This window comes from Actinia tenebrosa, unplaced genomic scaffold (assembly GCF_029948245.1).
Source record: "Actinia tenebrosa isolate PJP-AT-01 unplaced genomic scaffold, QUT_ActTen_1.0 PGA_scaffold10__47_contigs__length_13832649, whole genome shotgun sequence".
Classification (NCBI taxonomy): Eukaryota; Metazoa; Cnidaria; class Anthozoa; order Actiniaria; family Actiniidae; genus Actinia; species Actinia tenebrosa.
The window spans coordinates 13168215-13187576 of record NW_028292570.1 but is presented as its reverse complement, the minus strand read 5'-3'; the positions used below and the strand labels follow the sequence as shown (position 1 = coordinate 13187576).

Genomic DNA, 19362 nt, shown 5'->3' with positions numbered 1-19362 from the left:
TTTAAAATCTTATTATTTTCTTTATAACCGACGTATCTTCTAAAATTAATAACTTACTTTGATCTCCTTTCGAGTGTTGTGATGCTTGTAAAACTCGCTACTCCGCACTCCTTCACACGCTTCATAGGGAAACCTTTTGTGGTCGATGTCATTTCTAAAGTAAGCTTACTTTGGTGTCCTTTGGTTTAGGACTTGCGTTTCTTTCGTACACCCAAGAGCAGAAGGATTTAATCGCCGTCAGGTCCGAAGTCCATACGCCGCCGCAGCTCTGCGGATGTCTCGGGGGTATGGCAAAGTGGAATCGATTTTTTTCTAATTTTTTTTCGGTGGTTCTCTCTCTCTCTTCCTTCCTTCCTTCCTTCCTTTCTTCCTTTCTTTTTTCTTTCTTTCTTCCTTTCTTTTTTCTTTCTTTCTTTCCTTCCTTCAACCACCTGTAATGATATCATTGCATCAAACTGGTGCGATCCAGGGTATGAGTGATGTTAACTGATGTACACAAACACTGCTTTCTTCAAGTTCATTTTATAGAGCTGCTTTATTTATTTTTTCGTTACTGCATGTTGCGTACAAAATCTTTTCAAATTGCTGGATAGAACTTTTAAGCTTATGTTTCGATCAACTCCTAGCTAAATAAGAAGCTTTAACCATTTACACTGCCTGAAAAGCCTCTGAGAACAAAGGCTCCGGTTGACACATCTTATGCATGCTTCTTTCTTTCGACAATCTTTTGTCGGATAGTTCTTAGATTCGTCGCATGCGTCGGTTCATCTTGGCACAAGATTTCTGCTCGCCCACAATAATCTTTCATTCCCTGGCAAACAAATTAATGATTAAAATAAATAAGTACATATAGTTTAAGAATAAAGTCGTTCTAGCGTGTTTCGCACTAATGGGGACACTTTTTCAATCACACACACTACTGCGGCTACACTTCAATGTTCTATGTTCACCACATTCAATTCGCGCTCGATCATCACGGAGAGGAAACACTTGACAAAAGCGGATTAATTGCAAATCAGTTTAAAATCAAGAAACACTTATTCCAAGGATGCTAAAGATATGTTACAGTGATGTACGTATAGTACGCTCTTATACTAGACTATGCCTCAAAAAGTGTAAATATAGTTTATAAGCAAAGTAAATACATCAGGAATTGAATGAGACTCATTTGATCTAATTAGTCGTTATTTCAATCAGTTACTGATAGGATTATTGATCGAGGATCGATCAGAAATCTGAATGTGGTCACCGAATCAGCTCCACTACTCTGTCTTGATGAATAACCAGTTTTTCTGGTCTAATGACAATCGGTAGAGTCCTTTAGCATCGGGTTTACCGCTAGCCGCTAATCATTAATCGCTGCTGGGAATCAGACCCAGAATCATTCCTGCAAACACGGAGAAACATTCAACATCAAAGAAATTCAATAAGGAGGTTCTTCAGTCCAGCAACAACTGACTTTGTTATGACGCCTTGCTAAATGTCGAAAGTTTGAAGGAAAACGCCTGACGTCGAACTGGAGTTTGAGGTTGCGGTAGAAGCAAGAACGTCATTTCTAAATGTCTTTGTTTTGTCCTACGTACCTGAACGAATCGTGTCGAGATTTCGGTATCACGACTGTAAGGTCCCACTACAGCTTGTGTGACTTGAACTAATCCTAACGATATTAGAAGACACCCAAACAGCAAGGCGTGACTTGAGAAATTCATTATCAACAGATCCAAACTACTCTAAACAACTAATGATATTAACTGATTCGATTCACACTAGACCTGAGATTCTATCGCGGTAGTCTTTATATACAATGCTGGTAATGGCTGGGGATGCCCCGTTGTCTGGCAACACCTTTGGCAATTCTTTATGGATTTACCAAGACAGCTATTAACTAGAGCTTTTGTTAGTAAGATGGTTTATAGAGTGGATGCAAAATATCACTCCCCTAACCCCTAACCCTTCAGATAATGATGGGTTGCAAGCATTCCCAAGAGAGTTAAAAGACAAAAGCATGGCGGCCATTGTGGTGTCGTTAACGATAGATGCTTTCAAGGAATCTTTTGTTAAATGGCTAAAAGGCGGCGATAACGTGACGTGCTTTTGCCAGTTGCTCAGTTGAAATGAGATTCAGTCAAGACTAATAAGGCTGACCCGCCAAAAGATAAAGAGGAGAGAAAAGACTTTCAGATTACTCGACACAGATTACTTAATCGAACAGAACATTTCCTTAGAGTTTTTCCATGGGTGTACGTGTGTTCAGGAGTTTTAATACGGTGTAGACTATTACAGGGTATCTAGTTTCAATGCCACGGGAAACCCAGAAAAGGCGGGAAAATTGAGTCTCCATGCAATTCATCACGGGTCTATTAAATTGAACAGCTTCAAATAAACCGCGAGGGGAAGTTTTTTCAGTTTGTTTCAGTTTTCTTTTATTTGTGCAAGGGGGACGGGGTGACAAGTCACTCCTACCCCCTGGATACGTTCCTGTTTAAACCAGTTATTTGTAAGTCAAAGTATGAAAAGACTTGTGCAAGGGGGACGGGGTGACAAGTCACTCCTACCCCCTGGATACGTTCCTGTTTAAACCAGTTATTTGTAAGTCAAAGTATGAAAGGACTTGTGCAAGGGGGATATGACAACGACACTCCTATCCCCTGGATCCGTGGTTATTTGTAAGTCAAAGTATGAAAGGCCTTGGCCCTGACAACTGATAATGGCTCATGTAGTTTCTATGTTTAACAAGCTGTCGAAGTAAAGACAGTAAGGCGTCGCTCTTTGTACAGGAACTTTATACAGATGGACTACATCTGATCAGGAACTTGGTAGTAGCCAAATGGTTAGTCGGTCTCATTTTCAGTTTATTCAAGCTCTCAGCGGGAACATAGATATATTACATATATCGTGCTGTATAATTATTCATGAACATTTTAACTAACAGCTGACGTGACAAACTTCTAGTTAGCGTCCACTACTTAACGATACATGATAGGCTCTCAGCTGCCTGACAAACACTAAGGTTTTCATAATCAGACAAGGGAAAGTGCCATGCATTATTCAATATATATGACGTGGCCCTAAACTATGACAGCACAGGCCCACGGGCGCGTCTTCAGCCTTGAACTAAACAAATAGTGTTACGACAAATACCACTCGCTACAAAGGAGGTATAACCGATGTTAGTAAAGTCTAGCTTGAAGAAAGCACTGTTCATTCCCACGTGCTGGTCACGTGGGTAAGTATCCTGATGCATTTTGGTCTAGCGTTTTTTTATCTGCGCATGCGCATACCAGTAACAAGCTTGGCGTGTATAAAATATCTCGAAAGTTTTAGAAAAGGGAAAATGAAATGTTTAGCTCTCACTCAACAGCTTTACTCAAAACCGCTAAGCTTTGGAGAAAGAGGAGTTAGATTGGCATTAAATTACCCGGCTAGCTTTATTATGATATATCAATCATTCAACCCTGCAATAATACTTTCCACACGGACAAAGTGTTTTTGACCAAGAGAAGACCGGGCTTGACTTTATTCTTGATTAGGCTTTACTGATTCACCCGACTTAAAGCAGTTTTCGTATGACTGTGAAAAAGTCTGATATGAAAAAGTATGAATTAAGCAAAATAGGTCAACCCGCACCAAATCGTAAGTCTCGCCCTAGTGAATCGGCCGATAGAACTCGCTAGTTCAACTAGAGAAGTACACTAAAACAGTCTAACTAAAATAGCTCTAAGGGCTTAGAAAATGGCTATAGAATATTTGTTTGTTAGACAAACATTGCTATCTTCCCAGTAGTCTTTAAAGATTGTACGAAACTGAAAGTAGCTTGTACCGGAAAAGTACTGCGGATTTGCAGCTGTCGTTTACGACACAAACTGTGTTTCAATCAACCAGGAAAATGGTGTCAAATAGCAACTTAATGAATGATCAAACTAGCCGACCTATAAACAATTCATTACGAAGGACGAGTTATTGGTTGGTCAAAGTAAGCAAGCAAAATAATTTCCCATTAAGAATATTTTCTTCTAATATTTTCCCCACTAAATTATTTTTTCCACTACTTACAGAATTGAATAATGTCTGTTCCCCAAACACCACTGATTACGATATCAATGTGATTAAAGTTGATAATAGAGTGCCAATGGGAGTACCAAATTGTCAGTTAACTGCTAATTTTCTCCAATGTTTTTTAAGTACATAGGTATCATGATATCCATGGATCAATACTTCTTCTACTTAGATATTATTTCATATCCAAGCTTACTAATTTTAACTATAATTTGTAACTAATTTTACGAGCGAAAATCATGAAACATCAGTTAACTGTTAACTACTAATTTTACTGGGTCAGTACCCTGCGAGCAGAGTCTCTTTTTAACTCCTCTCTCGCCCGTAGAGGAGTTAAAAGGAGACTCTGCTCGCAGGGTACTGGGTCAGTGAACTACTAACCCTATTGGCACCCTTTGTGATAACACTAATAGCTCTATTCATAATACTTGTGATAACACATTCTATTCCAACTAGAAACGTACTTGTCCTATTACCCCTTCCAAGTCCGAGGAAAAAACTGCGTCGAGTTGCTCAAACCAGCTCCAAAATGTACTGCAACATGTGCCACTTCTTTCGTGCTTACGTCACTTCCAGCGTGCTTTATTACTGAAAGGAGCACGGAAAAAGCTGTTTTATTTGTTACATATAAGGCGCGAGCACGTCTTTGTACTGTATAATGAAGAAATAGAAAACGCGCGCGCGTGCTGTGTGCAGTTACGAAGCACGCGGGGGTTGGCAGAACACGAGAGAAGTGTTAGGAGAAGCACGACGCGTAGCGGAATGCTTCTGGACACTTCTCAAGTGTTCTGCCAATCCCCAAGTGCTTTATAACTCCACACGGCACAGCAAGCAAGGTTTTTATTTCTTTTATAAAATACAAATTTCAATAACCGTTATTTTGGATAGGAATGATGCAAATGAAAGTGCGCGCGCGTGCTGTGTGCTCTCATAAAGCACGCGCTCCCAACCAATCAGAACGCGAGATTTATAACAGTTATTTTAAATATAAACATGCTGGAAGCTGTAGAGTACTAGAGAGGCAAGCTTAGGAACACGAGGCGTAGCCAAGTGTTTGTCTTGCTTTTCAAATGCTCTACGGTTTCCAGAGTGTTTATATCAAGGGACAGAGATAAAAGCAGCCGTTTTATTATGCTTTTATAAAGTATTTTTGAACGATTTTGCGCGAACATGTCTGATATAAACACGATTTAACGCGCGCATTGTATTAAATATTTTACTATGTACTGAAATGAACGAAACGATTAAAAGGCCTTGTTGGTTAACCGATGATCATCATCATGATTATCATTATCATCATCATGACCATAAATCATTAGTAGACTCATAATCATCGATGTGAAGGTGAGAACTCTGTTCTTTTTTGGCCCAAAATATCCTCTGCACAAGGAAGGAAATAACATGTTCTGGAAAAGGATCTCTTATGATTTCGTTTTGCATGTTCAGCAGCGACATTCGTCTAACGAAGAATTTTTACACGACCCCTTCACCCTTCTCATATTTCTGGCAATATGAGGCATATAAAAGTTCCAAAAATATGGGGCATAATGTTAGGCGATATAGGGCGAGGTAAGGAGGCAAAGTAGGGCTAGAGGCAATATCCGTACACTAAAAGAGTTTGTAGCTAATATGGTCACGGTACTAACTGACCAACAGATGGTTCAATTCTTCCTGTTATTGTATATTGTATATACTGTGTAATTAAGGAAAGACAATTATTAAACACTATGTAGTATTTTCTGACACATCGCAAGGTAATAACTACTCTCCCTCTCAGCATGACCCAGTCGGTTTGGTACATAAATACACAGACAAAGATTCTATTCTAGATCCAATCAGTCTTCTGTTGGACGAAGATCCCGGAAGATAGTTGTCGATAGTTCAGGCTATTTTCACAATGAAAAGAGAAATTGTGCTTCTTGTTGGTTTTCTTTCTTTGCTTCTATTGGCAGTGCCTTTGGTGAGTGCTGGAAAACCTTGGCCCATTGGACCCGAACCTAAGTCGGGCCGCAAACGAGAGAGCCGACTATATAAGGTACAATTCGTTATCGTAAATTCACTTTTCTAATATATGTTAGTTTTTAACCATGAGAACTGATCAGTGACTAGTTTTTCTCTGTTTTTATTGAAGAAAGAAGAAGCTTGCAAACGAGCACAAATTTTGTGTAACGCCGAAGAACATGATGACAGAAAATGGAGAGAGATATATCATAAATGAACACAAGAACACTGAATTGTAGAAGAAATGCTATATTATAGAATGACTGAAAAAGCAAGAAATGGAAGAAAATACGTAACTAAAAGGAAGTAATTGTAAACCAATAAAAACTGAAAAACCGCTTACAAAATAATGAATCTACTTTACTTTGAAAATGACGACAATTAAAATTTGACGAATGGTAAAACTTGGGAAGGCTCTGAATCTCTTTATTCGTTATATATACACCATATCTTATAGTCTGTTATTACGATAACGCCATGGGATTCTATTTCAGTGGAAGGGCTTTTATGTTGTACGCTTTCAGTTTCACATTTAGTTAGAGGGGGCTAGTCTAGTTTATAAATTCGATGGACGGGTTATTTTTTGGGGGAATATATAGAAGATGAATTTTTACCTTTCAAATTTAGAGGGCTTATTTTGGATAGGGGTTAATTCCGAGGGGGAGGGGGTTACAGTTTCAGAGGTTGATATTAGGGCTATATTAATATGTTATCAGCTTATTAAAGTGGTCATGTCTCATCAACCCGTTAAAAAATCCCATATATAAGAATGCTTATTTATAAAAACTTTATTTGCAAAGAGATGACCAAAAAAAAAAAGCAAAAAGATTGTTGACAGGGAGGAACCAAATCATCATATGAAGATATTATAGTCATCCAGATTAAAACGACGTGCAATGGTGCTAAATAACTAAAATCTATTTCACGAGTTTATGGAAATTACATATATATATATATAGGGATTCAAATTTATTTGTGTGGTTTGTGACACCTTAAATTCTTCTGCGTAACCAACCAAGACCTGACCGCGCGGGGACTAGTGAAGTCAACACTGAGCCATATAGAGATAAACATGGTGGTGCTAGTCGTTCTTGATTGGGAAACTTTTAGCCGTTTTTTCAGTATTTTAACAGCCTGGATACTATTATCTTTGGTTGTATCAGGCTGTAATGGGGCTACACATTGGATTGTTACTGAAAATGGTCGTATTGAGCAGCAGGTAAAATAAGAAATCATTCCCAATGTGATAAAGTTTGCCTTCTTTAATTCAGTTACAACTGCTTGTTGTTCTTTCTCTTTCTTTAATATTACTGGTAAAATAACCATCGTTTTATCCCTGTTGATTTGATTGTTTGACAATAGAGCTCTCCATCTGAACTGATGCTTAGCAATAGTTAGCTTCATGTTACAGCCTACAGCTAATATGGCGCCTATATAATTATTAACTTAGTCAACATTATCATATAGATGATGTTTTAACTCTACTTGTCTGTCTTCACTCACCTGTCCCGTCATAGCAAATGAACAAATTCAAAAAGGACTAATGTCGAAACATCAGTACGATAGTTAAATATTTTTACACAGCGTTTAAGTTTCTTTCTTATTCGCTTATTGTATTTGACAAATTAATACAGTACCAACTAATAACCACTAGTCATTACAGTCATACAAGCTCAAGCGTTGTCCCCTAGACTCGATTGAAGAAATCATTAGTCAATTATTCTTTTTATGCGTACGAACGTACCGCAATAATGCAATATTGCAATAGTCAAATGAAAATTCAGTTCATTATGCGACTCGTGATGAAGAAGGTAAATCATCTAAATTACAGATACCTTCGAGCAGAAGTCGCTCTCTTATTTCATAAGCATACACACTTGGTTTTGTTATTTCCATACCTCAATATTATTACTTGGAAGATATCATCAGTAATTTTGTAGGGAACATTCCCACCTTGCAGAGCGAATCACATGGAGACACAGTTCCATGTCGTCGATAATGTTGAAGTATTTTTTGGACTCCCCACTTAGAAATTTTCAGTTGTCGCGAAATTGCTTTATTGGGCAGTCCGCTATTATTGCTGAGATGAACAATTTCCTGTCGAATAATATCAGGTAAAGGCCTTCCCGGCACATAAACACGGCCAAGACTATTTCTGGCCGCCATGTTTTCTTGGTCTTCCTGTGTTAGCACTAATTAACCAATCAAAATGTCGTATATTGAATTTAAAGATGATTGGAATTTTCATATCTTCGTTATTTCAACTGAATAATGAAATCAAAATTCGAAAATTCAAATCATTAATCGACTCTAGGAGTCAACGCATGAGCTTGTTTGACTGTACTTTTCAAATTCAGTATAATGCTGGTTGATCCAATTTGTCCCACTATCGCACACACACTACCAATACATTAAATATTCTATAACACTCAACTCACATGTTGCTTTCTCGTAAATAGGAAAACCAAAGCACCTGTTGATTGAAAACCCTTGACTTTACTGAGAGGACAAACTAGCTTTATGGAAAATAATACGCCTCTAGCTTTGGCATAATGTTTTCCCATTTCAGACCACATTTCATTCCCTTGAGTATCATTTCTTTGTTTAAGAGTTTGAACCCAGGTGTTGAAGGCTATTCTACAGTGTGATTGTCTAGGTTAGTGTACCTGGTTTTGAGAAATACTATTGTTGGTGGTGACTGGCATTTCAACAATCCGAGTGAATTGTCACTGGATTCTGAAGGTGACTTTTGCTTAGGTAGTGACCGAAACGTCAGTCACCAACAAGAACAGTCTTTCTCAAGGCTACACTCACCCAGATGATCAGACTTCACGAAAAAAATTTTTTTTAACAGTTGACATGACAAGACTAATATAAATACAAATCGAACAAATAATCTTATTCTGAAAAGAATCACACATGGTTTGGAAGGGGATACCACTACCCCAAAGCTATAAAGAGCTATTACACAGGGTTCAAGGGTGGATTCAGGGGGGGGGGGGGCAAAGGGGGGCTGAAGGCCCCCCTTCATCAGAAAAAAACGATGCTTTTTTATATTTTTTTCCGTTGTGTTAACGGAAGAAACTCAATTAGCCCCCCCCCCCCCCCACCCCTAAAATTTTGGCTGGATCCGCCCTTGGGGTTTCAATTTATTATGAGAAAGCATTAGCTTTAATTTGTGCACAGTTGTCTTGAGCCATCTGGTATTGTTTTTGACCAAGAACAGTTGTAATTTGTGATTATAACTGACTATAGGTAATTGAACACTTAAATACAATGAAAGGAAACTAAATATTAAGGGTGTGATTGCAATTGGCTGGAAGGTATTTGATTAATGATTGTGTGGGGTGGAAAGTTCCAAAGCGAAATAATTATTAAGAAGCAAATTAATGAGAAAAAGATATGGAAAAAACATGAACCAATATTGGACTCAATTAATTCTCCTACACCTTCTTCTTCTTTTCCCATTTAAGGACGTTAATGGGCAAAAGTTCCTGTCATCAGATTCATTTTAATTTTTAGAAGTAAAATAAGCAAATAAAATATGGGGGTCCCAACTTTGTTTAGCCGTCAGCAGATTTTATGCTTGGAAATTCACCCTTTTTATGGTAAAAACGTGCAAACAACGTAGACATGGAAAGCTGTCAAGAATAAGTCATATTTTACTGAAAAAAGAAATCGATCATTTCCCATTTTTCCCAGATCTCTAGAAAATAACCAAATAATTAGTTAGCTTTTGAAATTATGTCTACAGTTAGAAATACATGTATAAAATGTTATTGTGCTGCAAGTGTGGACTTGAAGCCTTTGCATTACATGATTCTCGTGGTTATTTATTACTACTATACTATGGTTAAATCTGTGTTTATTGAGCACTAGAGAATATGTAATTTTATAGACATTAGATGAATAGTTAGATATAATGCGCTATGATGTGGACATCCTGTAGGTCCCTTATTGGTAATTTCTGTTTACTCTCAGATTGCCCATTTCAGATCTTGAGCCAACAACTACTACATACTATGTGTGTGGTATCCAATACATGTACTGTAGTATTAGAACTATATTAATAGGTGTATGCTATGTGTGTACTGTAGTATCAGAATTATACAAATGAGTGTATACTATGTGTGTACTGTAGTATCAGGACTACATGGACCAGTCTGCGCTTGCTTTATATTTCCCATTCTATTCTCATTCTATTCTCATTCTATTCTCATTCTATTCTCATTCTATTCTCATTCTATTCTCATTCTATTCTCATTCTATTCTCATTCTATTCTCATTCTATTCTCATTCTATTCTCATTCTATTCTCATTCCTTTTACAAAAACATTTCCTTGTTTTCTTTTCAGGCCAATTCTTTTTTTAATCTTCAAAAACCATTTGATTTGGTAGCATTTATACAACAAGAACAGCGACTTAATCAAATGAATATTCTGCAACAAGACCTAAAACAAGAAAAACAAATCCTTGAAGAAGTAAATGAGCAAGAACAAGCGGACATAACAGAGACATTCTTCAGGACTGATTCGGCATGTAAAAAGTTGAGAAGATTGCATGAAATGGACCTTAATTTGAACCATGTTATTTCATTTACCAGCAAAGAAATCAAGTAAGATCCAGTGTTGGTCTGTGTGGGTCCAGTGTTGATCAGTGTGGGTCCAATGTTGGTCTGTGTGGGTCCAATGTTGGTCTGTGTGGGTCCAGTGTTAATCAGTGTGGGTCCAATGTTGGTCTGTGTGGGTCCAATGTTGGTCTGTGTGGGTCCAATGTTGGTCTGTGTGGGTCCAATGTTGGTCTGTGTGGGTCCAGTGTTGGTCTGTGTGGGTCCAATGTTGGTCTGTGTGGGTCCAATGTTGGTCTGTGTGGGTCCATTGTTGGTCTGTGTGGGTCCAGTGTTGGTCTGTGTGGGTCCAATGTTGGTCTGTGTGGGTCCAATGTTGGTCTGTGTGGGTCCAATGTTGGTCTGTGTGGGTCCAATGTTGGTCTGTGTGGGTCCAGTGTTGGTCTGTGTGGGTCCAGTGTTGGTCTGTGTGGGTCCAGTGTTGGTCTGTGTGGGTCCAGTGTTGGTCTGTGTGGGTCCAGTGTTGGTCTGTGTGGGTCCAGTGTTGGTCTGTGTGGACCCAGTGTTGGTCCAATGTTGGTCTGTGTGGGTCCAGTGTTGGTCTGCGTGGGTCCAGTGTTGGTCTGTGTGGGTCCAGTGTTGGTCTGTGTGGGTCCAGTGTTGGTCTGTGTGGGTCCAGTGTTGATCTGTGTGGGTTCAGTGTTGATCTGTGTGGGTGCAGTGATGGTCTGTGTGGATCCAGCGTTGATCTGTGTGGGTCCAGTGTTGGTCTGTGTGGGTCCATTGTTGGTCTGTGTGGGTCCAGTGTTGTTCTGTATGGGACCAGAGTTGGTCTGTTTGGGTCTAGTATTAGTCTGTGTAAGTTTTGCTTGGAATATTTATATATGTTAACATACATTTTCTGTTGTAATTATTTCAGTATCAATGACCACATAGATGTGAGCCTTACAATATCAAGAAATATCAAACTAAAGACTCCAGGTTGCCAGAGTAATCTGCCATATACCCTACTAACATTTGATCATCTTGCTGGGATAGCAGAGAGACACAGCCTACCCAGTACCCTTGAACCAACACTGTTGTCTGTGATGTCCTATGTTACTGATATAGACCACTGGGGTCATAAGGTTGCATGTGCACTTGAAAAGGTGGGTTTACATATACATAACATGTACACAACATGTAAATACAACATTTATTGAGAAATCATTTTGACTTGACTTTCCAAATTATGATTTTTCTCCTGAAATTTCAAAGGGGTTTGTGATGAAAAAAAAGATTTTTATTTTCTAATTTCTGTCCAGATTCTTGAAGTCAAGTTTACCCATCTGGTGACGTCTTGGCAGAGTTATTTCAATAAAAGGGCAAAAAATTAAGCCAGTTTCAGCAAATTTGTGGACTGTTTTTATTATTATTGGTTCATCTTTTTATATTTATCATACAGAATTCTAGTTCATGGGTTTTACAAAACATGGCAGCATTATTCTGGCGTGTTAAAGGGTACACTGCAGAAGCTGCTAACTGTCTTAGACAAGCATTGTATAATTCTCCAAGGTAAGGCCTAGTGTGTAAATGTAGCATCACACAGACTTATATGTGATCTTGTTGTAACACCTTGGGGCTATCTTCCTTGATTTGAAATATTTAATTCTCCAGTTTCTAATGGTTTTACTCCCTCACAAGTCTAACTAGCGAAATTACAATTCAATCTTTGATTTTGCCATACCCTGACTTAGATCAGCCCAGAGGTTGTTTCAGGGTTCAATCTGTGAGTTAACCATGCCCTGACTTAGATCAGCCCAGAGGTTGTTTCAGGGTTTCATCTGTGAGTTAGCCATGCCCTGACTTAGATCAGCCCAGAGGTTGTTTCAGGGTTCAATCTGTGAGTTAGCTGCGCCCTGACTTAGATCAGCCCAGAGGTTGTTTCGGGTTCAATCTGTGAGTTAGCCATGCCCTGACTTAGATCAGCCCAAAGATTGTTTCAAGGTGTCAATAAAATTTAAAGTCCTCTGAAGGGTTGTGATGATAATACATAATCAAATTGGCAGGAACAAGCTAAGAATAAACATTGCTCAGTTTAGAAAATTGCTTGAGTGCAATTCAAAGATATTTTGTCATTACAGAAAACACAGAGATATGGCCCTGTTTAGCCTGGCTATCATTCTACATCGTGCAAACTATTCTATGGATTCCATTATCTTACTGCATGCTTCTATAGAAAACACTTCTCATCTTGCTTTACATCATCTTGTACTTGGAGTAGTTTATGCAGTAAGTTGATTCAAATAAAGACATATGTTCTACATCAGGACGTAGTCTTGCCAATTTTTGAAACCTGCATGAACAATATATTTTTTCAATATTACGCTAGCTCAGTAGATATTTGCATGCAGAAAATTTGCTGATTTGCTTCTGTGAAAAATACTAAGCAGAATTAAAAAGAATCATTATCACCATCACTACTAATATCTTCATCATCACCATTACCATCACTATCACCATCATCATCATCACCACCATCATCACCATCATCATCATTGCCATCATCATCACAACTACCATCGCCATCACCATCGCCATCTTCATCATCATCACTATCACCATCATCACCATCATCATCATCACCATCATCATCACCATCATCATCACCATCATCATCACCATCATCATTATTGCCATCATCATCATCACCATCATCATCACCATCATCAGTATTGCCATCATCATGCTCTTTGCAATGACACTCATCTTTAACCTTGAGTGAACTCAACTTTGTCATTTTTCATTCCAGTCACTAGGGCAGTTTGATATGTCTGAGCTGTGCTTTCAATATGTTATTGAAATACAACCTGACTTTGCTCCAGCAATGGAACTGCTAGAGGCTGTAACATGTGAGAATAGATACACGCAGGCCTTGAAAGACCAACATAGGTAATTATTGACCATTCATTAATTAATTTATATAAAAAATATATCTTTGTCTTCAATCCTCCATTAATTTCTTTCAGAACACTGAAGGAGTTTGTTGGTAAGGTGAAAGCATTTCACCACAGACAGCAGTTGATGCAGAAGTTGAGTGTCATGGATCAGCATACAAAAGATATTCCTTTAGAACAATTTACAAGACAGCTTCGCTGGTTCCAGAAGAATCTTGTAAAGAGTAACTATCATTTAATAGAGATAAACCAGGTACGTGATTGGGTATGTTTGTTTGTTGGTTTGTATGATAAACAAATGTGGGCTGGTTTCACAAGAAATAGTCATACTGACCTCATTCCTCCTGACTGTCTTTAATTTAGGACTCCACTATTGTGCAAATGAATTCAAGAAATAGAGAAACAAGACAGGAGCAAGAACAGATTGTTCCCTGCAGCAAAGAAGATACAGTTGACAGTTGTACCAGGATTTCCAAAACGAGAAATGAAAATGTCGAGAATGGAAAATTTTCAGTGAAAAAAGGGAAAAAAACAAGTGCTGCAGAAAATATGACATCAAATGTCATACAATTGAGTGGTCCATCCAGTGGTCCATCCAGTGGTCCATCCAGTGGTCCATCCAGTGGTCCATCCAGTAGTCCATCCAGTGGTCCATCCAGTAGTCCATCCAGTGGTCCATCCAGTGGTCCATCCAGTGGTCCATCCAGTGGTCCATCCAGTGGTCCATCCAGTAGTCCATCCAGTGGTCCATCCAGTAGTCCATCCAGTGGTCCATCCAGTAGTCCATCCAGTGGTCCATCCAGTGGTCCATCCAGTGGTCCATCCAGTAGGTCCATCCAGTGGTCCATCCAGTAGTCCATCCAGTGGTCCATCCAGTGGTCCTTCCAGTGGTCCATCCAGTGGTCCATCCAGTAGTCTATCCAGTGGTCCATCCAGTGGTCCATCCAGGAATTACAAAAAAGAAGAATTGACTAAACCACATTCTCATCAGAACAGTAAAATTCCTGTTGTAGCTAAAAAAGAATCCCATATAAACCAGAAACGAAAGTTGTCAGAAAAGGAACAGTCCAAGGATAACGAACAGGAGTTCCAAGATGAAAAACCAGTTCAAGGAAACCCACGTTACAAAAAAATAAGAGCGTGTGTGTCACCTGATAAGGGATTTCAATCAACATTCAACCCTAATGACTGTAAAGAGTCAGACAATTTGGAAGTACTAATGAAAAACGATAAGTTTAGTGTTGTCACCAATTTTGCTTCTAAAGGAATTGAGTAAGTGATGAATGCACTTTGTGTCATGGATTTACTGATAGTTTAAGGGTTTAAGTGGCTTATAATGTTTATTATTCTTATTGCGTTTTATTTAGTGTAAAGAATCATGTTAACTTCAATGAGGACATAAGTGATATCCCCAAACCTCCTCGGTGCCTTGCTAAGATTCAGACTGGGCACCAGTCGTTTGATCATCTAAAGGTGACTATTTGATTCTCACATTACACGATGAGGTTTACTATGAGCCGTACTTTAGCCTTACTGTAACAACACATTGTGATTGGATGAATTACTGGAAGACAAAGCAAAGCCATTTCAATGTTACAGCATGTCGTACCGTGTATGTGCTGTAAGTCAGTATGTTTCCCACTTATGCGATAACCTTTCTTATGAGAAGCCATTTTAATGTTACGATATGTTGTACTGTGTATGTAATCAATCAAAGTCAGTGTAATCAAATGCAATCATTGTAAGTCAGTACAGTATGTTTCACATGATGTCCATTTGTGGGATTGGATGATTCTGACTCATGATGTGTATTTCAGGGTATCAAGGCTTTGGGTAAGATAAACCTCCCACCAGAAAATGGCATAAAGCAGGTATTATGGCTGTTATCTACTAATATAAGTCATGCGCTAACCATTCAATAGAGGAATCACGTGTGCTTGTTGTGCAAGTAGTCAAACTATATTAAATCCTTAAAAGTCTGAGCCTATCCGTGTGTATAATGATGTTGTAATATACTGTTAACAGACTCTCCTTATGCACGCCTTGAATCCGGGAATGTCTGTTGAAGAAGTAGGAACAAGGATCCATAGAGCACTTAAAAAGGTAATACCTTCTCATGACGTAAAACAAATAGAGAACCTGATTCACATTTTGTCCATTTTTTGAAAATCATGCCACCCAGACCAGCTATCATATTTAGTAGGTTTTTGATTATTTTGGTCACATTATGAAGATAGATATCATAGTATCTTTATCTTTCCCATCAGAACTCCACCTCATGGGTGTTACTTAACCTAGCCTCCATCTACTGGCGTATCATGGGTGATACCAATGAAGCTGTTCGCTGTCTTCGCCTGGCTCTCATCAACTCGCCTTCTAAAATACAAGTGAGACTTTGATATTGTCACTGATAGTGTTGTAGAATAGTTCATAGTGCATCATGTGGTAATATATTGTCATCAATTAGAAAAAACGTGTGCTCTTGCTGTGAGCTCTCATAATGCATGCACCCCAACCAATCAGAACACGAGAATTATAACAGTTATGCAATACTTATGATGTTTTATAGGATGTTTCGCTGATTAACCTGGCAAGTATTTTGTTCAAAGCTGGTTTCTTTGAGGACGCAGCTACAATAAGCACTGCCGTGTTAAAGGTAACCCAACCACGTCATCTTGCATGTACCAAGGTTGATAGGCTGACCAGTTCAAATGTTTTACGGTCTTCGTAGACTATCCATTTAACTAGGGTTAGAAGATTATTTGCGTAGTTGATAAACGGCTTGGCAACATCCATCACTACAGATGGAAAGTAGAATAAAATATTCGTAAATCCCATTCATTCGTTTCTCTTTTTTATAGATATCTCCAAATGCAATGATTGCGCATTTTACATTGGCTAATAGTCTTGCTGGTATGGTAAGTGTCTAACCTATCATCTATGTACTGTTTAATAAACGAGCAGGAGTGTTTTATCGGGTATAAAACACGAGGCGCAGCCGAGTGGTTTTAGACCCGATGAAACACGATCTGCGAGATTATTGAACGGCTTAGAAAACTTATGATGTTTGTTCTCATTGTGTACCGATTTTTTTACGAAATGAACCAAGTTTGATAGAGAAAATCCAAGTTAAAGTTTATGCAAATGAAGACGAATCTTTATCAGATATAAAATCACCTTCATGGTCATGATTTCTATTGTGTTTTCTTCATGAATTATTAATGAGTTTTCTAAAGTATAGTATATATAACTATAGTACCTATATAGTGTCTAACCAATCATCTATAGTATAGTATATATAACTATAGTACCTATATAGTGTCTAACCAATCATCTATAGTATAGTATATATAACTATAGTACCTAGTGTCTAACCAATCATCTATAGTATAGTATATGTAACTATAGTACCTAGTTCCTAACCAATCATCTATAGTATAGTATATATAACTATAGTACCTATATAGTGTCTAACCAATCATCTATAGTATAGTATATATAACTATAGTACCTAGTTCCTAACCAATCATCTATAGTATAGTATAAGATGAGAGTATGTGGACCGCGTGGCACTAATGAAATAGTAGAAGATAATATAGGTAAGTTGTAGTGCTTGGGAACGAGGTTATTCCGGGCGAAAGCCCTTGGAATTAAATTCGGAAAAATTAATTTCCGACCTCGCTGGGATAGGAACCCACGACCTTCGGAATTGTACTACCGATGCTCTACCAGCTGAGCTAGAGGTCAGACTGAGAGCAGGCCGGGGTGAAATAGATGTTAGATCGCGGTAATTATGATGCAAAGATGAGAGTATGTGGACCGCGTGGCACTAATACTATACTATAGTAGAAGATAATATAGGTAAGTTGTAGTGCTTGGGAACGAGGTTATTCCGGGCGAAAGCCCTTGGAATTAAATTCGGAAAAATTAATTTCCGACCTCGCTGCGACCTCCCAGCGAGGTCGGAAATTAATTTTTCCGAATTTAATTCCAAGGGCTTTCGCCCGGAATAACCTCGTTCCCAAGCACTACAACTTACCTATATTATCTTCTACTATAGTATAGTATATATAACTATAGTACCTAGTTCCTAACCAATCATCTATAGTATAGTGTATATAGCTATAGTACCTAGTGTCTAACCTATCATCTATATAGTATACATAACTATAGTACCTAGTGTCTAACCAATCATCTATAGTATAGTATATATAACTATAGTACCTAGTGTCTAACCTATCATCTTTATAGTATACATAACTATAGTACCTAGTGTCTAACCTATCATCTATAGCATAGTATATATAACTATAGTACCTAGTGTCTAACCTATCATCTATCCGACCTCGCTGCGACCTCCCAGCGAGGTCGGAAATTAATTTTTCCGAATTTAATTCCAAGGGCTTTCGCCCGGAATAACCTCGTTTCCAAGCACTACAACTTACCTATATTATCTTCTACTATAGTATAGTATATATAACTATAGTACCTAGTTCCTAACCAATCATCTATAGTATAGTGTATATAGCTATAGTACCTAGTGTCTAACCTATCATCTATATAGTATACATAACTATAGTACCTAGTGTCTAACCAATCATCTATAGTATAGTATATATAACTATAGTACCTAGTGTCTAACCTATCATCTTTATAGTATACATAACTATAGTACCTAGTGTCTAACCTATCATCTATAGTATAGTATATATAACTATAGTACCTAGTGTCTAACCTATCATCTATATAGTATACATAACTATAGTACCTAGTGTCTAACCTATCATCTATATAGTATACATAACTATAGTACCTAGTGTCTAACCTATCATCTATATAGTATACATAACTATAGTACCTAGTGGCTAACCTATCATCTATAGTATAGTATATATAACTATAGTACCTAGTGTCTAACCTATCATCTATATAGTATACATAACTATAGTACCTAGTGTCTAACCTATCATCTATATAGTATACATAACTATAGTACCTAGTTTTTCCATTTTAAACCACGTATCATTCTCTTGAGAATAAGATTCTTTGTTAGAGTTGTATCCATATTCATGTGTCTTCTCATGTGCAACCGTTAAACAAAGAAATGATACTCTAGGGAATGACACATGGTCTTGAGACATTACGCCCAAGGAAAGAGGCCCATTAAAGTGAGTGGCGTCATTGAACAGAGTCATGTGACCATCGCTCTATCTAACATGGAGGGTTTTGTAATTACAGGAAAAAATCAATGAAGCAACACAGCATTTCCTGATGGTGCTACAGATTGAACCAGGATTTATGCCAGCTGTCGAACGGCTGAAGACCATCCAGTGCATACTGTGGAAGCAGCAGAAAGAACTTGAGAAACAGGCTGAAGAACTGAAACTGTTGCTAAGCAAAACACATGACCCATCACGTGACCCAACTGTGTAAAAGAAAACCTATTAAACATTGTTATGTATTTGTATTGTAATATTAGCCAACGTTCCTTGAATGTTTCTAAATGAATAGTTCGCTATTTGACTGGTTAATCAATTTTTTTTCCATCTATCCCTTTTTCCTTCCTTCATTCCTTATCTCTATCCTTCGTTCCCTCTTTTCTTCCATCTTTTCTTCCTTTTACGTCTATTCTATTTCTTTGCAAAACCCCCTTGTAGTATGTCTATTGGCATGCATGCATCCTTCATTCCTTTCTTGCTCTCAGCCTTGAATATTTCAAACCCTTGATATAATAGTAGCCACCCTTCACAATGTTGGAAATAAATTATGAGGAATTGGAAATTCCCTTCCACCCCTTTGTTT

General features: G+C 38.0%; 1 protein-coding gene and 2 long non-coding RNA genes across 3 annotated transcripts; 2 read left to right on the top strand and 1 right to left on the bottom strand.

Moving 5' to 3' along the window:
* Positions 1-516: 516 nt before the first annotated feature.
* On the bottom strand, positions 517-2212 carry LOC116307958 (uncharacterized). Its single transcript, XR_004198463.2, has 2 exons — positions 1584-2212; positions 517-811 (listed from the first exon to the last, which is right to left on the bottom strand). It is a non-coding gene; the product is annotated as an uncharacterized LOC116307958 (long non-coding RNA).
* A 3586-nt stretch (positions 2213-5798) lies between these two features.
* LOC116307956 (uncharacterized) lies at positions 5799-6464 on the top strand. The gene is made up of 2 exons (XR_004198462.2): positions 5799-6091; positions 6188-6464. It is a non-coding gene; the product is annotated as an uncharacterized LOC116307956 (long non-coding RNA).
* A 638-nt stretch (positions 6465-7102) lies between these two features.
* LOC116307955 (tetratricopeptide repeat protein 17) lies at positions 7103-18993 on the top strand. Its single transcript, XM_089026408.1, has 16 exons — positions 7103-7276; positions 10413-10672; positions 11544-11772; positions 12069-12178; positions 12748-12895; positions 13416-13555; positions 13633-13813; positions 13924-14386; positions 14574-14832; positions 14928-15033; positions 15378-15431; positions 15586-15663; positions 15828-15947; positions 16130-16216; positions 16422-16478; positions 18799-18993. The coding sequence occupies exons 1-16, from the start codon at positions 7130-7132 to the stop codon at positions 18991-18993; spliced, it is 2634 nt and encodes an 877-aa protein (XP_088882534.1). The 5' UTR covers positions 7103-7129.
* Positions 18994-19362: the final 369 nt, after the last annotated feature.